The 15,357-nt window shown below is 40.5% G+C and overlaps 1 protein-coding gene across 1 annotated transcript; it reads left to right on the top strand.

Moving 5' to 3' along the window:
* Positions 1–376: 376 nt before the first annotated feature.
* On the top strand, positions 377–10,373 carry LOC148009789 (ADP-ribosylation factor 1-like). The gene is made up of 6 exons (XM_087672354.1): positions 377–735; positions 6,573–6,643; positions 6,745–6,864; positions 8,840–8,958; positions 9,759–9,840; positions 9,986–10,373. Exons 1-6 carry the CDS (start codon positions 588–590, stop codon positions 9,989–9,991), a joined length of 546 nt encoding a protein of 181 aa, XP_087528480.1. The 5' UTR covers positions 377–587; the 3' UTR covers positions 9,992–10,373.
* The last annotated feature ends 4,984 nt before the right edge of the window (positions 10,374–15,357 follow it).

The following is a 15,357-nucleotide window of genomic DNA, read 5'->3' on the forward strand; positions in this document are numbered from 1 at the left end:
TCTTTTCGCTTAGTGGAATTGTCATTGATGTCATTCACCTAAGCTTGATTGTGCTTTTGTTGTGTGATAGGATTGTTGCCTTGCTACTTTCTTACAATCCTTTGTTGTCCCTAATGGTTTCATCATCCACGATTACATCTTCTTGCACAAACTTGTGCATGTAGAAACGTTACTTATTTGTATGGAGATGTTTTGTGTTTTTAATGAGGCTTTAATGTTCAGTTAAGCAAGTATTATTAAGGACAATAGATCCCTAGACAACTTGCACATTTTTTGTTTGGAGAGATAATTGGAGGCTTGTGTAGTTTTGTTGTTTGAGAGCGTATTGGGTATTTATCCAAAGCCAACAAGCTGCGGCTATTTGGAGACCATTCTCTTATGGTCAGCCTGTTCCAAATAGCCGCGCATGGTATAGGACGGGGCCCATCGTCGAAGCAAGGGTGGCTGGCAACCCAAAGTTCGCATGAACAGACGTGGGCTTACATGAGATTCTCTCTCTCTCTCTCTCTCTCTCTCTCTCTCTCTATGTATCTTCGCGATTTGCTCTTTGTTTGCAGAAGCGGCCAGAGAGCTATCTATCGGTCGCCATGGGCCTTACCTTCTCCAAGCTCTTCCAGCGTCTCATTGCCAAGAAAGAGATGCGCATCCTCATGGTTGGCCTGGACGCTGCGGGCAAAACCACCATCCTTTACAAGCTCAAGCTTGGCGAGATTGTTACCACCATCCCTACCATTGGTACCGGTCCCCTTCTTTTCATTTCTACTTCTGTATCATCGTATGCGATCCAGGGTTTGGATCAACGCAACTTACAGAGAATATGGATTGTTTGTCTGCGTCCCAATATTGCAATGCAGACGATGATATTTTCTCCTTCTATGCTGTCTGTGACTCAGGGTTTTGGATCAAGCAAATAAAAGAGAATGTGGATTGTTTGGATCAGGCTAACCATAAGAGAATGTAGTTTGATTTGTGCCTGAGTATGTCAGATGATGTTGCCTTTGCACAGAATATCAGGCAGAGGGCAACCACCTTTGTGAACCTGTTTGTATGCGACAAACCGAAAGAGAACATTGGCAATTTCAGCGATTGCAAGAGACTTGAAAATGAAGTGGAACTTGGTGGTTGTAGGATATGATTTTGACAGGATATGGAAGCCTAGCATAGTGTTATGTGGTGGGTGCAGAGATGCAGCAAATATATCTCTAAACAACTAGAGATATATTTGCTGCATACAGAAAATCACAAGAAGTTTTTGACATTTTCCAATGTGGGAAAAGGGGCTCTTTTCCCTTGTTTTTTCGGTATAGTGTTCAAAATCATGAGCTTCTACTCTGGAGGCATCTCTTATCTAGCTAAGTAAGATCATGGACAGGGGGACTCCTAGCCCCTGCATGATGTGGGAATTATGGTGAGAGTTTGTCTAAAACTTCTTGTTTTGGTGGTTGTAAGATGACAGGATATGGAAGCCTAGAATGGTTTTTGACGTGGGTGCCATAGATGCATTCAAATATTGTGCAATTACCGATAGATTTTTCTGCATGCAGATAATGGATCTGCCAAATAAGCAGTGACTGTTCTTTTCACAGCTGCATGGCTTAACAACCTGAAATGAGACTTTGAACAAGCAGCAACAGAATAGAAACCATTTCTGATATCTTTGGCAAGTGCATGTCTAGATGGTGAGTTGTAGCTCCCAAAGAATTCAAGTGACAACATGTCTATTGAAAGCATCTTGATGAACCCTACATACAAAAGAACGAAAGACTTGTAGGACAGGAAATGAACCCGAAGTCTTTCTTTGTTTAACAGAAATGGCACACAAACAGCTTTGGGGATCCTATGTTCCTTTTTTGGGGTCTTATTACACCTTCCCTAATGCTGTAGTGAACTTCTTTATCTGATTGTGAAAATGCATTGAGAAAAGGTTTGACTCAGCTTCTCTGTCATTTTTATGCCATTCTTTGACTTGTAATTTAGCGATTTCAAAAGAAACTCATTGGGCCTCATTTTCATTTTTAAGGTCTATTGTCCATCAAAAAGCCTGGTTCAAGGTGCTGGCTTTTGACTGAAAAATTCTATATTGCTTCCTTGTGAGTTGTTGTCTAGGGCCACTATCTTTTTGGTCTAAGTATCTTGTTTTGAATGGTGTTGTTTTGGCTGTTGAGAAACTCATATACCTTCCTAATGTTGTTTCTTCAAAATGAAGGCTTTGTTGAGAAACCACTTCTTGAGCTCACACATTTCCTTTAGGGTTTCGCACTGATAGCCCCAAAAAAGGCTGGTGTCCACATTTTTGGCCACTTTTTCAGTGGGCGCCCACACAGGGATGCTCCACCCTAGACAGTTTATGCCTATAAATAGGCAGTCAATTTATTCATTACAGCCTCTCTCTCTTCAGTCATTCTTGACCACCGTCTTCGGTCACCACCACCACTTCCCTTCTCTCACTAGCCCCTTCCACTGCCCTCACACCCCTTCAAGAGGACATTGTGGTTCACGGCTCATGGTTGCCTTCACCCTTCCTCTATTGCTTCAGGCGCCCTGTTTCAGCATCAAGCTTTGCATTTGGAGCATCTTCCACTTGGCGTCACCATCATCTACTTGGGTCAGCACCCTTCTCCTTCAGGCTCCACCTTCACCGACATTTTTCAGTGTGGAAACCTTCTCCTTGCCTAGCATCATCATCTCCAGCTTGGCATTAGTATCCTAGCCTCTGGTGACAGTCTCCATCACGTGGCGTTACTTGTCTCTCACAGGGGCTGCTGGGACTTGCGTTTTTGCAGCTTGGCACCTCCTCCATCACCTGATGTCACTCGTGTCCCAGGGGGGCCTGCCGCAACCTGCATTTTCGTTTTTATAGATTGGCTTCTCCTCCATCACCTAGCATCACTAGTCTATCCACAGAAGTTGGTGGGACGTGCTTTTTTGTAGTCCATCTCATTCTCCATTTGGCATCATCATTATCCATTTGGCGCAAGCATCTAGGTTGCTCTCCCTGCATTTGACAACTCCAACACTTTGGGATTTGCATTTTGTTGCCCAGGTTACTCCGCGGCATCAAAGGACTATGGTTTGCTCCCTCGACAGCCGCCGATGATCATCTTGCACATCTCCGACGGCATCAAAGGATTGCGCTTCTCACTCCCTCGACAACTGTCTTTCACCTTCCAGTGATTACTTCGATAGTCCACTGCTCGGAGGATTGTGTTTTCCTCCTTTCATTGTGCAGATTTCGCACAAGTGTTGCCACTTGATTCATACAGGACAGTGCAGTTATCTTTTGAGCTTCGGCTCCATTGTATCAACTTTTCTTCTCATAGCATGATTCAATGCATCATCACCGTGTTCTTGTGTTTTTGAGTTTCTTGTTAGCAATTAGTCAACTCAGGTATGAGTCTTCGCTGTAGAGGCTGTGGCATTTCATGTAGTATTTTTATGGTGCCCTTTTTAGGGTTGGGGAGCATCTAATGCTAGCCGACCAGCATTAAATGTTGGCCGATTGCATTTATTGCTCCCCCCATTTTATGTCTATATATTGCTGGGCTCCTCCTCCTCTTTGTGTACTTTAGTCTCATCACTTGTGGATTCTTCAGGGGAGAGAGGAGCCGGTGCCAGGGTGCCCACACAACCAGTGATTCACTGTTGTATGATGCTATCTCGTGTTCGATATGGATTCCGTTTCTCGAGCATACATCTGAGTTTTCATTTGTATTTGTGTTCATTCATTCTTTCTCTTATCCTGTGTTTCAGCAGTTTATTTCAGCATGTTGTTTATGCTTCCATTGCTGCACCACTTCTGACATGGTATTAGATTTCAGGATTTGTGTTTCTGCTGTGTTTTTTTGCTGATTTCAGGACTGTTTTCCCTCTTGTTGATCAAGCACTGCTGCTCCAATCAAGCGACCAGTTTTGCCTGCGTTTTTTGCTGACATCAGCATCCGTACAGCCTGCACTTCCATTTCAGCTTGCATTTTGGTGTTTCTGCATCTCCTCCTGGCTGGGGCGCTTACATCATCAGGCCGTTTTTGCTGTTTTTGACTGATTTCTTGACTTTTTACAGCAGCTTTTGTCTTATTTTGATCAGATTTTAGAATATATTGCTTGTGAACTTTTGCTTTTTGCAGTCCGTGCTTGTGGTTTGGTTGTGTTCCCTCTCTCAATCCCTTTTTTTCTCTACTTTTTTTTCTAAATCCTCTCCAAATGGCTCCTCCATGCACATCCACTGATGACAAGCTCCATGGACCTGATTATTATACGTGGAGTGGAGTGATGAAGGCTTGGTTTATTCAGAAGTGGTTATGGTACGTGATTGGCAGAGCTGTCGCACGTCCTCGACAACCTTCTCCTATTCCATCAGATTTTGATGAAGACAACCATGAGGAGGCAGTGCTTACATGGGATTCGGATGATGCCCATGCTTATTCGGCATTACTTCGGTGTATTGCCAAAGAAGTCCTACCGGCGGTCACCTCTTGTACGACAACTTCAGACGTATGGTCGAAGTTATAGTTGATGTACGAGGCTCCTTCCACCATGAGGGTTGTTACTCTCTATGGCTAGCTCCATGAAGTGAAGTTTGAACCCAAGGATGCGATCCAATCATTCCTACTTTGAGTCATCCAACTCCAGGACCAGCTTCACACTATGCAGTATGCCCTCTTAGAGGCACATCTTGTTGGTACGGTACTCTACAAGCTTCCTCGGGAGTTTGATGGCGTGACGAATGCCTTACGGGCGCATACATCTATCACTTCTGTCAGTTTTCTTCATATGTCCTCAATGCTACTTGAGCATGAGGCTACTTTGCGATTACAGGGAAGGCTTCCATCACATTATGGAGGTTCAGGTGAGGCTCTTGCAGCTTCAGAGCGGGGTTCGAAGATGAAGAAGTCGAAGGCCAAGTGTTACCACTGTAGCAAGAAGGGTCATTTAAGGAAGGACTGCAAAGAGTTAGCGGCTTCTAGGAAGAAAAAGGAGTAGAAGACGAAGCGGAATGTGGACTTCTTTGACAAGTCATCCTCTGCCTCAGATTTGGATTCCGATCCTCCAGCCAAGGCGAAGTCCAAGGCACGAAAGGGCTCCTCTTCTTTGGATCGTGGGAAGGGCTTGGTGGCCCCTTCCTTAGCTGCTTTATAGTGGTGGTGATGAGGACATCCCTCACGACTCTCCAGTGCCAGAGAGGGAGTGTGAGAGTGGTGAGATGGGGCAGCTGTGCCTCATCTATATGTCTATGCAGATGCACAGGATCTAGAGAGGGGCATCCCTGATGCATTGACCGAAGTCTGGCAGGGATAAATCTTGGAGCTGGGATTGACATCTAGGTTTATGATGGGTTGATTACTTGACAAAGAGCGGAAGGCTTTCGTCTGGAGCTCACATGAGGGGACAATTTGGCAGTTTTGGCCGAAGGCAGGGATTCCATGGTCACATGTTCCGAGACATGTTTGGCAAATTGATCTTGTATGTCCTGAGTGACATCGGTGACATAACATAGAGAGAGTTGCTATGATTCTTCTCTATTTTCAGGTGGTGCTGTTATGATCGCATCGATGTCAGATACTCTCAAAGGCATCTTGGTGGTGGGCTAGCCACTCATTGCTTGGATATCCATGGTTCTTTTGGTGGTCCTATGTTGTATCGTTTATGATTCCCCATCATTGTACTATTGTATTGTATGAGCTCACCCCTGATTTGAGAGAGGGTGTTAGCAGATTAGTCAGCTCAAGTGTGAGTCTGTGCTGCAGAGGCTGTGGCATTTCATGTAGTATTTTTTTGGCATTTTCTGGTGCCTTTTTTAGGGCTGGGGAGCATTTAATGCTGGCCAACCAGCATTAAATGCTGGCCGACTGCATTTATTGCTCCCCCCATTTTATGCCTATATATTGCTAGTCTCCTCCTCCTCTTTGTGTACTTCAATCATCACTTGTGGATTCTTCAGGGGAGAGAGAAGCCGGTGCCAGGGTGCCCACACAGCTAGTGATTCACTATTGTATGCTGTTGTCTCATGTTCAATATGGATTCCGTTTCCTGAGCATACATGTGAGTTCTCATCTATATTCGTGTTCATTCATTCTTTCTCTTGTCTTGTGTTTCAGCAGTTTATTTCAGCATGTTTTTTATGCTTCCATTGCTGCACCACTTCTGACATTTCTCTCCTCTCTTAGTGTTTGCTGTATGCACTTTGTGTCACTCTCCACAAACCCTACTGTCTTGCATCGTCACTTATTTGGACATGGTATCAGAGCATACTTGTTATTTTTGACAGGCTTGCCATTGAAATTTCGAGTTGGTAATTCATTTCTGGTGTTTGTAGTATGTTTTTTTCAGTCATGTCTTTTTAACTCATTAGAAGATTTTCCCTTGGTTTTGACCTAATTTTGCTTATTACTATCAAAGCAGAAACTTACTTTGATTAGTAATACACTACACATTTTGGAATTAGAAATAGAGGTTTAATGATGTTGTGGGACTACTACTCTCTTTGAAGTAGAGCGAAGTCATTATAAGTTCTTCATTTTCTTAGTTGAAGGTGCTTGGTTTGTTTTGATGGTTGCTATATATCTGTCTTACAGGGTTCAATGTAGAAACGGTGGAGTATAAGAACATAAGTTTCACAGTTTGGGATGTGGGTGGCCAGGATAAGGTGGACTATTTCTTTTCCTTTCAGCATGGTAATACCAAGTAAACGACTTACAGATTTAATCAATCCAATGCCAAACCTTAATGAGTAGTTCTGTGTAACAGATTAGACCACTTTGGAGGCACTATTTTCAAAATACACAAGGCCTCATATTTGTGATAGATAGTAATGACAGAGACCGTATAGTGGAGGCGCGCGATGAGCTTCATAGAATGCTGAATGAGGTGAGATGTCAAGATGGCCAGTCCAGGTTTATTTATCCAAACTCTTGATGTTGTTTATATGGGGTTTGTCTTGTACCAAAAATTTCAAACATATCTCAAAAATTGCGTGTAGCTACAATTGATGACCTTTTTCTTTGTAATTATCTTCTAGGGGTGCTTGCTAATATAGTTTCTAAGAGGCTTCTTATGTGTCCTTGACAGCTCTGAATATAGCTTGAATGGAGAACATTTAATGCCAGAAATTTGTGATGAAGCTTAGCTATAATGTCACCGATCTACATAAAGAATAAGGAAAATAAGTGGGAGGCAGTATTAACTCTTCATTTTTGTGTTCATTCAGTGTGGAGGAGTCATCCATAGAACTTTTCTAGCTTCAACCTCATGTGATTTGCAATCAGAAATGTTTTGATCAGTTGATGCACCATTTACTTCTGCAATGCATGAACACTCTACTGAATGCAAATGTGAATGGCTGCCAACAGCATATTGGTGCTGCACTCCACCTCCACTTCTGAATACACCTATTTTCCTGTCAGGTTAGGTCTCCACGAACTAGCTGCTGTCTGGAAACAGACCAGGCTGACCAGCAAACAGCAAAAAACACAAATAGTCTCCTCCACTTCTTCAAGAAAGAATTGCTCCATTATGCTAGGCCTTGGGTGCTCTAATACCGTGTCAAACATGCTCTCAGACCATGTTAGAAATGCGCAGCATTGCACCATTCTGTTGTGGCATAGGATCTCTAGAGATGAGGCATGAAGGCACTGAGCAAAAAATGCAGCCGTATAAATGACGAAAGCTGAGATATAGTGGACAGCTCCTAAGTGCGGTGCTCGAGCATGTCAGTTAGGGTGTTGAAGAGTGGGGAATTCACTGGTGGATGAGGGCCAAGCAGCCATAAAACAATGAGGTGAGGGTGTCCTGTATAGGCGTACACACATACATGAGATGAGAAATATGGCAGGCACAAAGTGGCTGCCCAAAAGGTGCATAGATCCCTAAGAAAGTGGACAGAGCTTCTAATGTCTTCTGCTGATTTACAAGCAGGAGAAAACACACATGTATAGAAATGAGAAAAATGTGGCAAGCCCAAATTGGCTGCCCAAAAAGTGTGTATGAACAGAGCTTCTAATGTCCTCTATGAGTGGCTGTCCTACAAGCAGGAGATGACCAAACTGCTAATACTGTGTATACTGTTAAAGCATACTTTGAAAGTATTCTCTTTTGCTGCCTATTCTCTGACCTCTCTTCTTTGAGTACTAGAGTTGTGTTAGAGTCAGCCAGTGTGACAGAGGATGTGAGTTTGGTTAATTCGAAGAAGCTAATTCTAGATCAGGTCCAAAACTTGCAGCATGCCTTTGTCCTAAGTGCTTTGTGATGTTAGCATATCTGAATCCCCTTTTTATGGCAGAGTGAAAGAAGTTTTGAGGTTTAGTTTACCTCACCTGGAAGCCAATCTTCTAAGTTGGTCTACTTGAGGGCTCCCTTCTACACAATATCATCAATGCATCATAGGCAAGTTCCTTTATGCCAGCGAGTGCTCTGTGCCCTCTTGCCATCCTTTCTTTGGACAAAGTTCTAGATAGGCATGTTGTTTGTGATATCCCTGGTGACAAAGCATTAGCATGTGACATCATCCACAGGGGTTTCTTGAAATGCGTTTGACTGGCAGTAATGTGAAACTAAAATGCTTCTGGAAACAGTGCATGCGCTGAAATAACATCTGGATGAAGTGTTTTTCTGAAGTCCAAAAAGGATCTGTAGGCAATAGAAGCTCCTTACTTATCACAGTCAGGGTATAACAGAGCTTTGCAGACATAAGTAGGTTCTGTCTTGAGATTCCATGTCAATGATTGTCTATAAAGAATTGCAGATGTAGCCTTGTACAGTACCTGCATGACTGCTGAACTCTTCATAATTTGTAGTATTTATTGGAGTTTTCTGAGTTCTGATTGAGTATCCTGTCCATCTGTAGGATGAGCTACGGGATGCTGTACTTCTTTTGTTTGCCAACAAGCAGGATCTTCCTAATGCAATGAATGCTGCAGAGATTACGGATAAGCTCGGACTGCATTCTCTGCGACAGCGACATTGGTAAGCGCTGTCTGACCTGGAGCTGATAAATCTTCTCTAGATCTTCTGCTATGCAAGGAATTATGGAGCAACTCACAATCATCTAAATTACATTATGTCTCAACTTAGTAGTTGGCAGTTTGGCAAATTTGTTTTCATTAAATATCAGGAGAAAAATCACAGCTTTGCTGATTCAGGACCATTTTAGAGTTCTCAATCTTCCCCTGTTGACTCGTGAAATGTAAAACTGGCAGTAAGACTAGTGCACTAACTTGTGACAATGCAAGCAGGGGCTACAATGTAGATCTACACTAAGATAGACAGGGAAACTGACTTTTGATTGATTAAGGGCTAAATCAAGAGAATAATTACATTGTCTCGGTTGAATTAATACATTTCACTGGATCCAAGTTATAAAGTGACTATATATAACATGTATAGCATTACAAGATTGTGAAACAGCTCTTTGACTGGATTCGACAAAAATCTTGCTAGCACTTAATATGCTTCAATCTCATCTCTACAAGTCAGCCTAAGGCAAAATAATCAATTAGAATTCAATATGGGTGCGATCGATTTTACTTGGTCAAAATGACCTCTGTTGATCTAATAATGCTACTTTGTCAGGCATTTATAACTTGAGTTTGAGGTGCAAATAATAGCATGATTAAGTATCTGGTCTTTGCTCAAAAGTCATGGATCCATGCTGCTTTAGTATGGTTACAAGTGCTTATTCTTGCTCATATGGTTATTATTATATTCATGTCCTTTTGAACAGCTCGAAACAATGGTGTACAAATTGAGTATCAATTTTTTGTCAGGTACATTCAGAGCACGTGTGCAACCTCTGGAGAAGGCCTGTATGAAGGCTTGGATTGGTTGTCAAGCAACATTGCTAGCAAGGTGAATAGTGTTTTTGAAGATAGTGTTTCAGAGAGAAAAGCCAGTAACTTTCTCATACTTTACAGAATGATGCTATCAAATCCTTCATAAAGGTCTGAATTTGTGTTTTCATTGACCAAATGACATTAACATCTGTTATCTGCAGGCATGAGAATGAATATGCATTTTATGTGCTGAAATGGGCTCACCATCATTGGAGTAGTGTCCATGCCTTGTTTGAAACCAGTGATTGTACAGATCACTCTGCAATCAATAATACACTTTACAGGTTGTTCACAGCATGTTTCTTTTTGTTGAAAGACTAAAATAAACACTTTGATTGTGTCATTGTAAAGTGTAAACATGCTGGCAATATATAAGATGATGAAGGAGCGGTCTACTTTCAGTTGCACATGCGATGCCTTCATGTAATACTAGGGTAAAGGGGTCAGTCACTTGGCACCTTGCTAATAGTATGGCTACATCACCCCAATCTTGAACCATGTGCAGTTGAATTAAAAATGCGAGTTTAAAAATATGCTTTAAAGGATAAAGGTGATTGGCCAAGACAACATTTTGAGACATCTAATGTTTTGTTATTAGTTATATCTTGCCATATCTGTTTATAGCTAATACTGAGCATGTTCATTCCTCTAATCCATGCCTTGATTCCAAGTGTTTGACAAACTTGTGAAATCAGAAGAGGTCAGGTTGGCTTGCCATAATAGCACAGTTTTCTTTTTGTGCTAATGGCTCCATGAAGTGGATTGTAACTAAACACTTTGGTGGTTGTCTTTTTGTCTTAAACGCCTTTAAGGCGTCTAAAAGGAAGAGTGGTTTGGTGGTGAATGTATAAAAAACAAAGCTAATGGCTGTGCGCACCAAGCAATTAAAGACCCCACCAAAAGTACATTATGCGGGATAGTCTATAGAGGTAGTATCTACTTTCAAATACTTGGGGACTGAGATACTTGTAGACCATAGATGGCATACATGTGTGGACTGGCGATTAGCGGCAGGGAAAAGCAAGTATTGTCATTTTGAAAACGATTGTAACCGTACATATACTAAATGTTGAAAAAATACGTTGTATGATTTTTGATGCATATGTTCTAAAAATGGTATTATATGGAGTGGAAGTATGGGGGGGAGTATCTCCTCATCTGTATGGAATGACATTGAGAAGCTGCAAAAAGCTTTTATTCGTAGACATTTGAGCATCAAAAGCACCATACCATATGTACTTATGCTTTTGGAAACTGGCCGTCGGCCAATTGAGATACATGCTATGATCGAGTATTGAGAGATGCCACACGAGTGTGTTAGATGGATGATAGTAGACTCTTCAAATGGGCATGGGATGCTAGTACACGCCTATAGAAAATATGAAAAAATAAAGTGCTTTCAACAGTATGGGTGCTAGATATGTGAAAATGGTTTAAAAGGTGGGGAGTGGATAGATATCTAGATATGGCATCCAAAGATATATGTAGGGATACATTTGGATCATACCTCTTACGAGCCTATCAAGCAAGATATCAAAGCAAGGAGCAAATGGCAAACTTGGTTATTACATCATGCATATCTATCCTTTATGTTGGGAATTCTACATGCAAGCAGAGGTACACACGCAGTCATACATAGCCAACCCGCTCTCAGTGGTATTTAGACGGAGTATTGCACGACTTCGAACTCGATCACACACTTTATTGATCGAGACAGGTGTATGGAGTGGACATGCAAGAGAGACGAGGTTATGTAAGTTGTGTGAACTACAAAGTGTAGAATCAGAGGAGCACATGATTATGACATGCCCAACATATGTACACATATGGGGGCTGACTTTGATATCCTTTTACAGGGACTACTTCACCAGTTTCTAACCACTACTCTTATATTGAAGCTAGGGCTTTTATCACCCACATGTTACGCTTTCGGGAGAACCATGCTGCATAGATCGTTCTTTCACCGTGGCTATCATTTCTTACCACGAGGGAGGAGAATCATTGTATATCTAGAAAGGTCCCATGGGACATAATTTGGCCTTCCGTGGACGATAATAAACTACTCTACTCTACTCTCTCTCTCTCTCTCTCTCTCTCTCTTTAACTTTTATATGCTAATGCAAATATGAACCTCCTATATATGGAGCTAGGAATGTTTTGCAAAACCACAACTAAAATTACACTCGTATTGATGAGTATAATACTCTTATACAATGTAAAACTTAATTGAAGTTTTGATGCATTTTTCATATACAATGTAAAACTTAATTGAAGTTTTGATGCATTTTTCATGTGTTACATGTATAAAATTCCAATACAAAGTAAAATGGAAAAACCATTGCACTAAATTGTGTCGTCTAAGAGAGTACAACATTTTGAGTTGTCCAATTTTGTCATGGTGAGTCATACTCAAGAGAATAATTAAATCTAACATTCATCTTAAAGATTTCTTAATTTTGTAATTTCAGGTTATTTTGTAGTTTTTAATATCTTCCCCATGGTTGCAAGATGGATATATCATATAGAGATGTCCTTGTGACTTTTTGCTCTTAAATTTTAGCACATTTGCTTTATTGTAACGCATAAAGATTGCATACATATCGATTATCCACACACATGAACTCTCAAAAGAATTGACCATCATATCCTCTTTTGCATTCGAAACAACAAAACATACATGTTGACAGCTTAAGGGAGGACCTACAACAATATAAATGACCAATGTTGATAAATCTTGGTTGGCCTTGGCTAAGGCCATTTTAATGAACATGTGCAAATTCAAAAAGTGTGGATGTCCTTGAAAGATTGTTGTTCAATGCCACCCTAGGTGAGAAGCATGTTGTCATGGTTGTGCATGGGCAATATGAGAGCTATATCCTAGGATCAACATTGATGGCTTCTTATCGCTTCTTTGTGTACCTGTGAATTGCTTTGATTAGAGAAGTCATTTCAAGCACTTGTATAGAAAGCCTTATTTTGAAGGAGCACTTCCACATCTCCATGAGATTCTCTCCATCATTGATATAGCCCATGAGGGTCCATGTCCCCGTGATTTGAGGTCTAGTGGTAGATACAGTTGCTCGTTCTAGCTTGGATGAGTTAAGTTGCCAACTTGAAGATAAAGCCATGTTAGGTCTTGGACAAGATTGTAGTGGGGATACATTTATATAATATTATTGCAACTAAGGATGGTTTGGTCAAGATGTGTGTTGCTTGTGATGGTCTTTATGGGAAGGTGGTTCCTAGAAAAATTGACATTTTAATGAGAGGTAGCATTTAATAAATATAGTTTAATGTGATGGCAACACTGCTTGGGAATGACAAGCCCATGTCCAAATCTTTGTTTAAGGAAGGGTATGGTCTTTTAATTGTTGTGCATATGCACAAAATAGGTATATTGAGAAAGAAGGATTGAAGTGGATGTAGCTTTGATTGTGTCTTTTTCTCATATTGTTGCACCAAGATATCACTAGTTGATCACTATGCTTGCTTTCCCAAGCTTGCCATGATACATTGCCCTTGACATGGAGACATGATTGAGAGATTTGATCACATTCCTTTCAGGTTCCACATGTTGAGTTATGTAGTGTGATGTGGCTTGAATACTTCCAATCATCATTTGATATTGCACATTTGGTATGATGATGACAATTACTTCTTGTGCTTTGTCATATCTCTAAGCAATGATCATGCACTTTCAAGCGTATACCACTCAAGGTAGCCAATTGTTCTAATCAATACTTGTAAATGCCATTGCATGTATAAAAGCTTCTTGCTTCCAAGTTTAACATTTGTTATAAGGGTGTAGATATGAAACTTAGTGTATTAGAGAGAACTATACTATTATCTTGGTTACTATGATTAAATGCCAAATGTAAAGGATGACTTGATGTTATATGGTTTATTGAAATCATGCACGTTTGTATTAAAGTTTGAGGGGTGGCACAAATTTTCTTGTGTAATGTATTGACCTTATCATAGAGTACATGCAATTTGACTTCCATTTAGAGATTTGAGTAGAGGTAGTACACAAATTGACTTGTCACTAGTAGAGACTTGTAGTTCTCTCATGTTTTAGTCCCTTTAGCATTTGTAGTGAGTTTGTAGTTGAGGTCTCACTTAAGCCCTCTTTGAATCTCTCTCTCTAGGTTCTATGTAGCTTGTCTCCTAGAAGAATACTATAGATCTCTCTACAAAGAGGAATAGGACAGTAGCTAAGGAAAGTACATTTTTGAGAAAGCTTCTCAAAGGTTTGCTAGTTTCAAAAGGTAGCAAGCTTGTGTTGCCAAGGTGGATGTATATCTAGAGATAGTAGTAATGGTTGCCATCCATTTGGGACTTCAAATTGTGCAACCAATATAATTTCTAGATCAATGGCTTAAATGAAACTAACACTGCTGAGTTTCTAAAGGTATTGAAGATAATGTATCATTCAATATTGTGTTGAAATGCATGGATCTAGAGCATGGCTATGGCGGATGGAACACAAAGACAATGTTCATGATAACATAGATTAGATAGACCAATTGTTACTCAAGTGAATTAGGTTCCAAGATAGGAGCTTGGACTCATAAACACAAACTTGAGTATGACACTGACTATGATTGAAAGGACAAAGTATAGTTATATTCCATCCTTGAATGATAAGAAGGTACATCACTTTATAGGCTCATGATGGTTCCCTTTTTCTCCACTATGCATATGGGATTCAGGACGTCTCTTTTTGGAGCATACATAATTTGTCATTTCTCAATACCCCCTCTCAAATGATGAGTCTCTACCCTTGCTAGATTTTGCACCCCCTCCATATGATGTCATGGCTCGAGAGATTAGCTCTTTGGCAATCTAGTCAAGCTAAGACTTGGAACTTTACATTTTGGTAAGGGTTCTTACATCCACTATGGGAAATCATAAGATCTTCAAAACAATCTGTCAGAGTTATTGTTGATGGTGGAAGCATCTTCTTCTTCTTCTCTTTCATTCATAAACTAATTATGGTGGTTATAATTCTGCACATGTTGTGCTCTTTTACAGTGAAAACATTCACTGGCTATATGGCCAATCTTACCACAATAATGACATGTCATTCGATCTTTATTATTAGAGTTGAATCCTCGGCCTCTTGCTCCAACAGATCCTTTGGTGTTGTATAAGATATTTTCCCTAGATGATGGGACACCATCTTTTGCATTCTTGTTCTTCAGTTTATTCTCTTCATCAAGAAGAGAGTGCTTAATATCTTTCTGTGAAAAATTAGGTACATTGTTGAGAGTAGAGACATGATTTTCATAAAGATCTTGGTTTACACTAGCAAGGAGTATAGCAATGGCTTCATCTTTATCTATTATTTTTTTCAAAGTGACAAGTTGAGTTTTTAGACTTTTGAATTTATTAATATGCATAGTCATTGAAGTGTTGTTTTTTATGTCAAGCTTATAGAACTGCATTAACAACTTGAACTTAGAGTTTTTGGCTTGACTTCCAAAGATCTTGTCAAGCTCATCCCAAGTCTTTTTAGCATCTCTGATGCCAA

Source organism: Lygodium microphyllum, chromosome 30, assembly GCF_053477565.2.
Source record: "Lygodium microphyllum isolate KBCC chromosome 30, Lygodium_microphyllum_v1.1.10, whole genome shotgun sequence".
NCBI classification, from domain to species: Eukaryota; Viridiplantae; Streptophyta; class Polypodiopsida; order Schizaeales; family Lygodiaceae; genus Lygodium; species Lygodium microphyllum.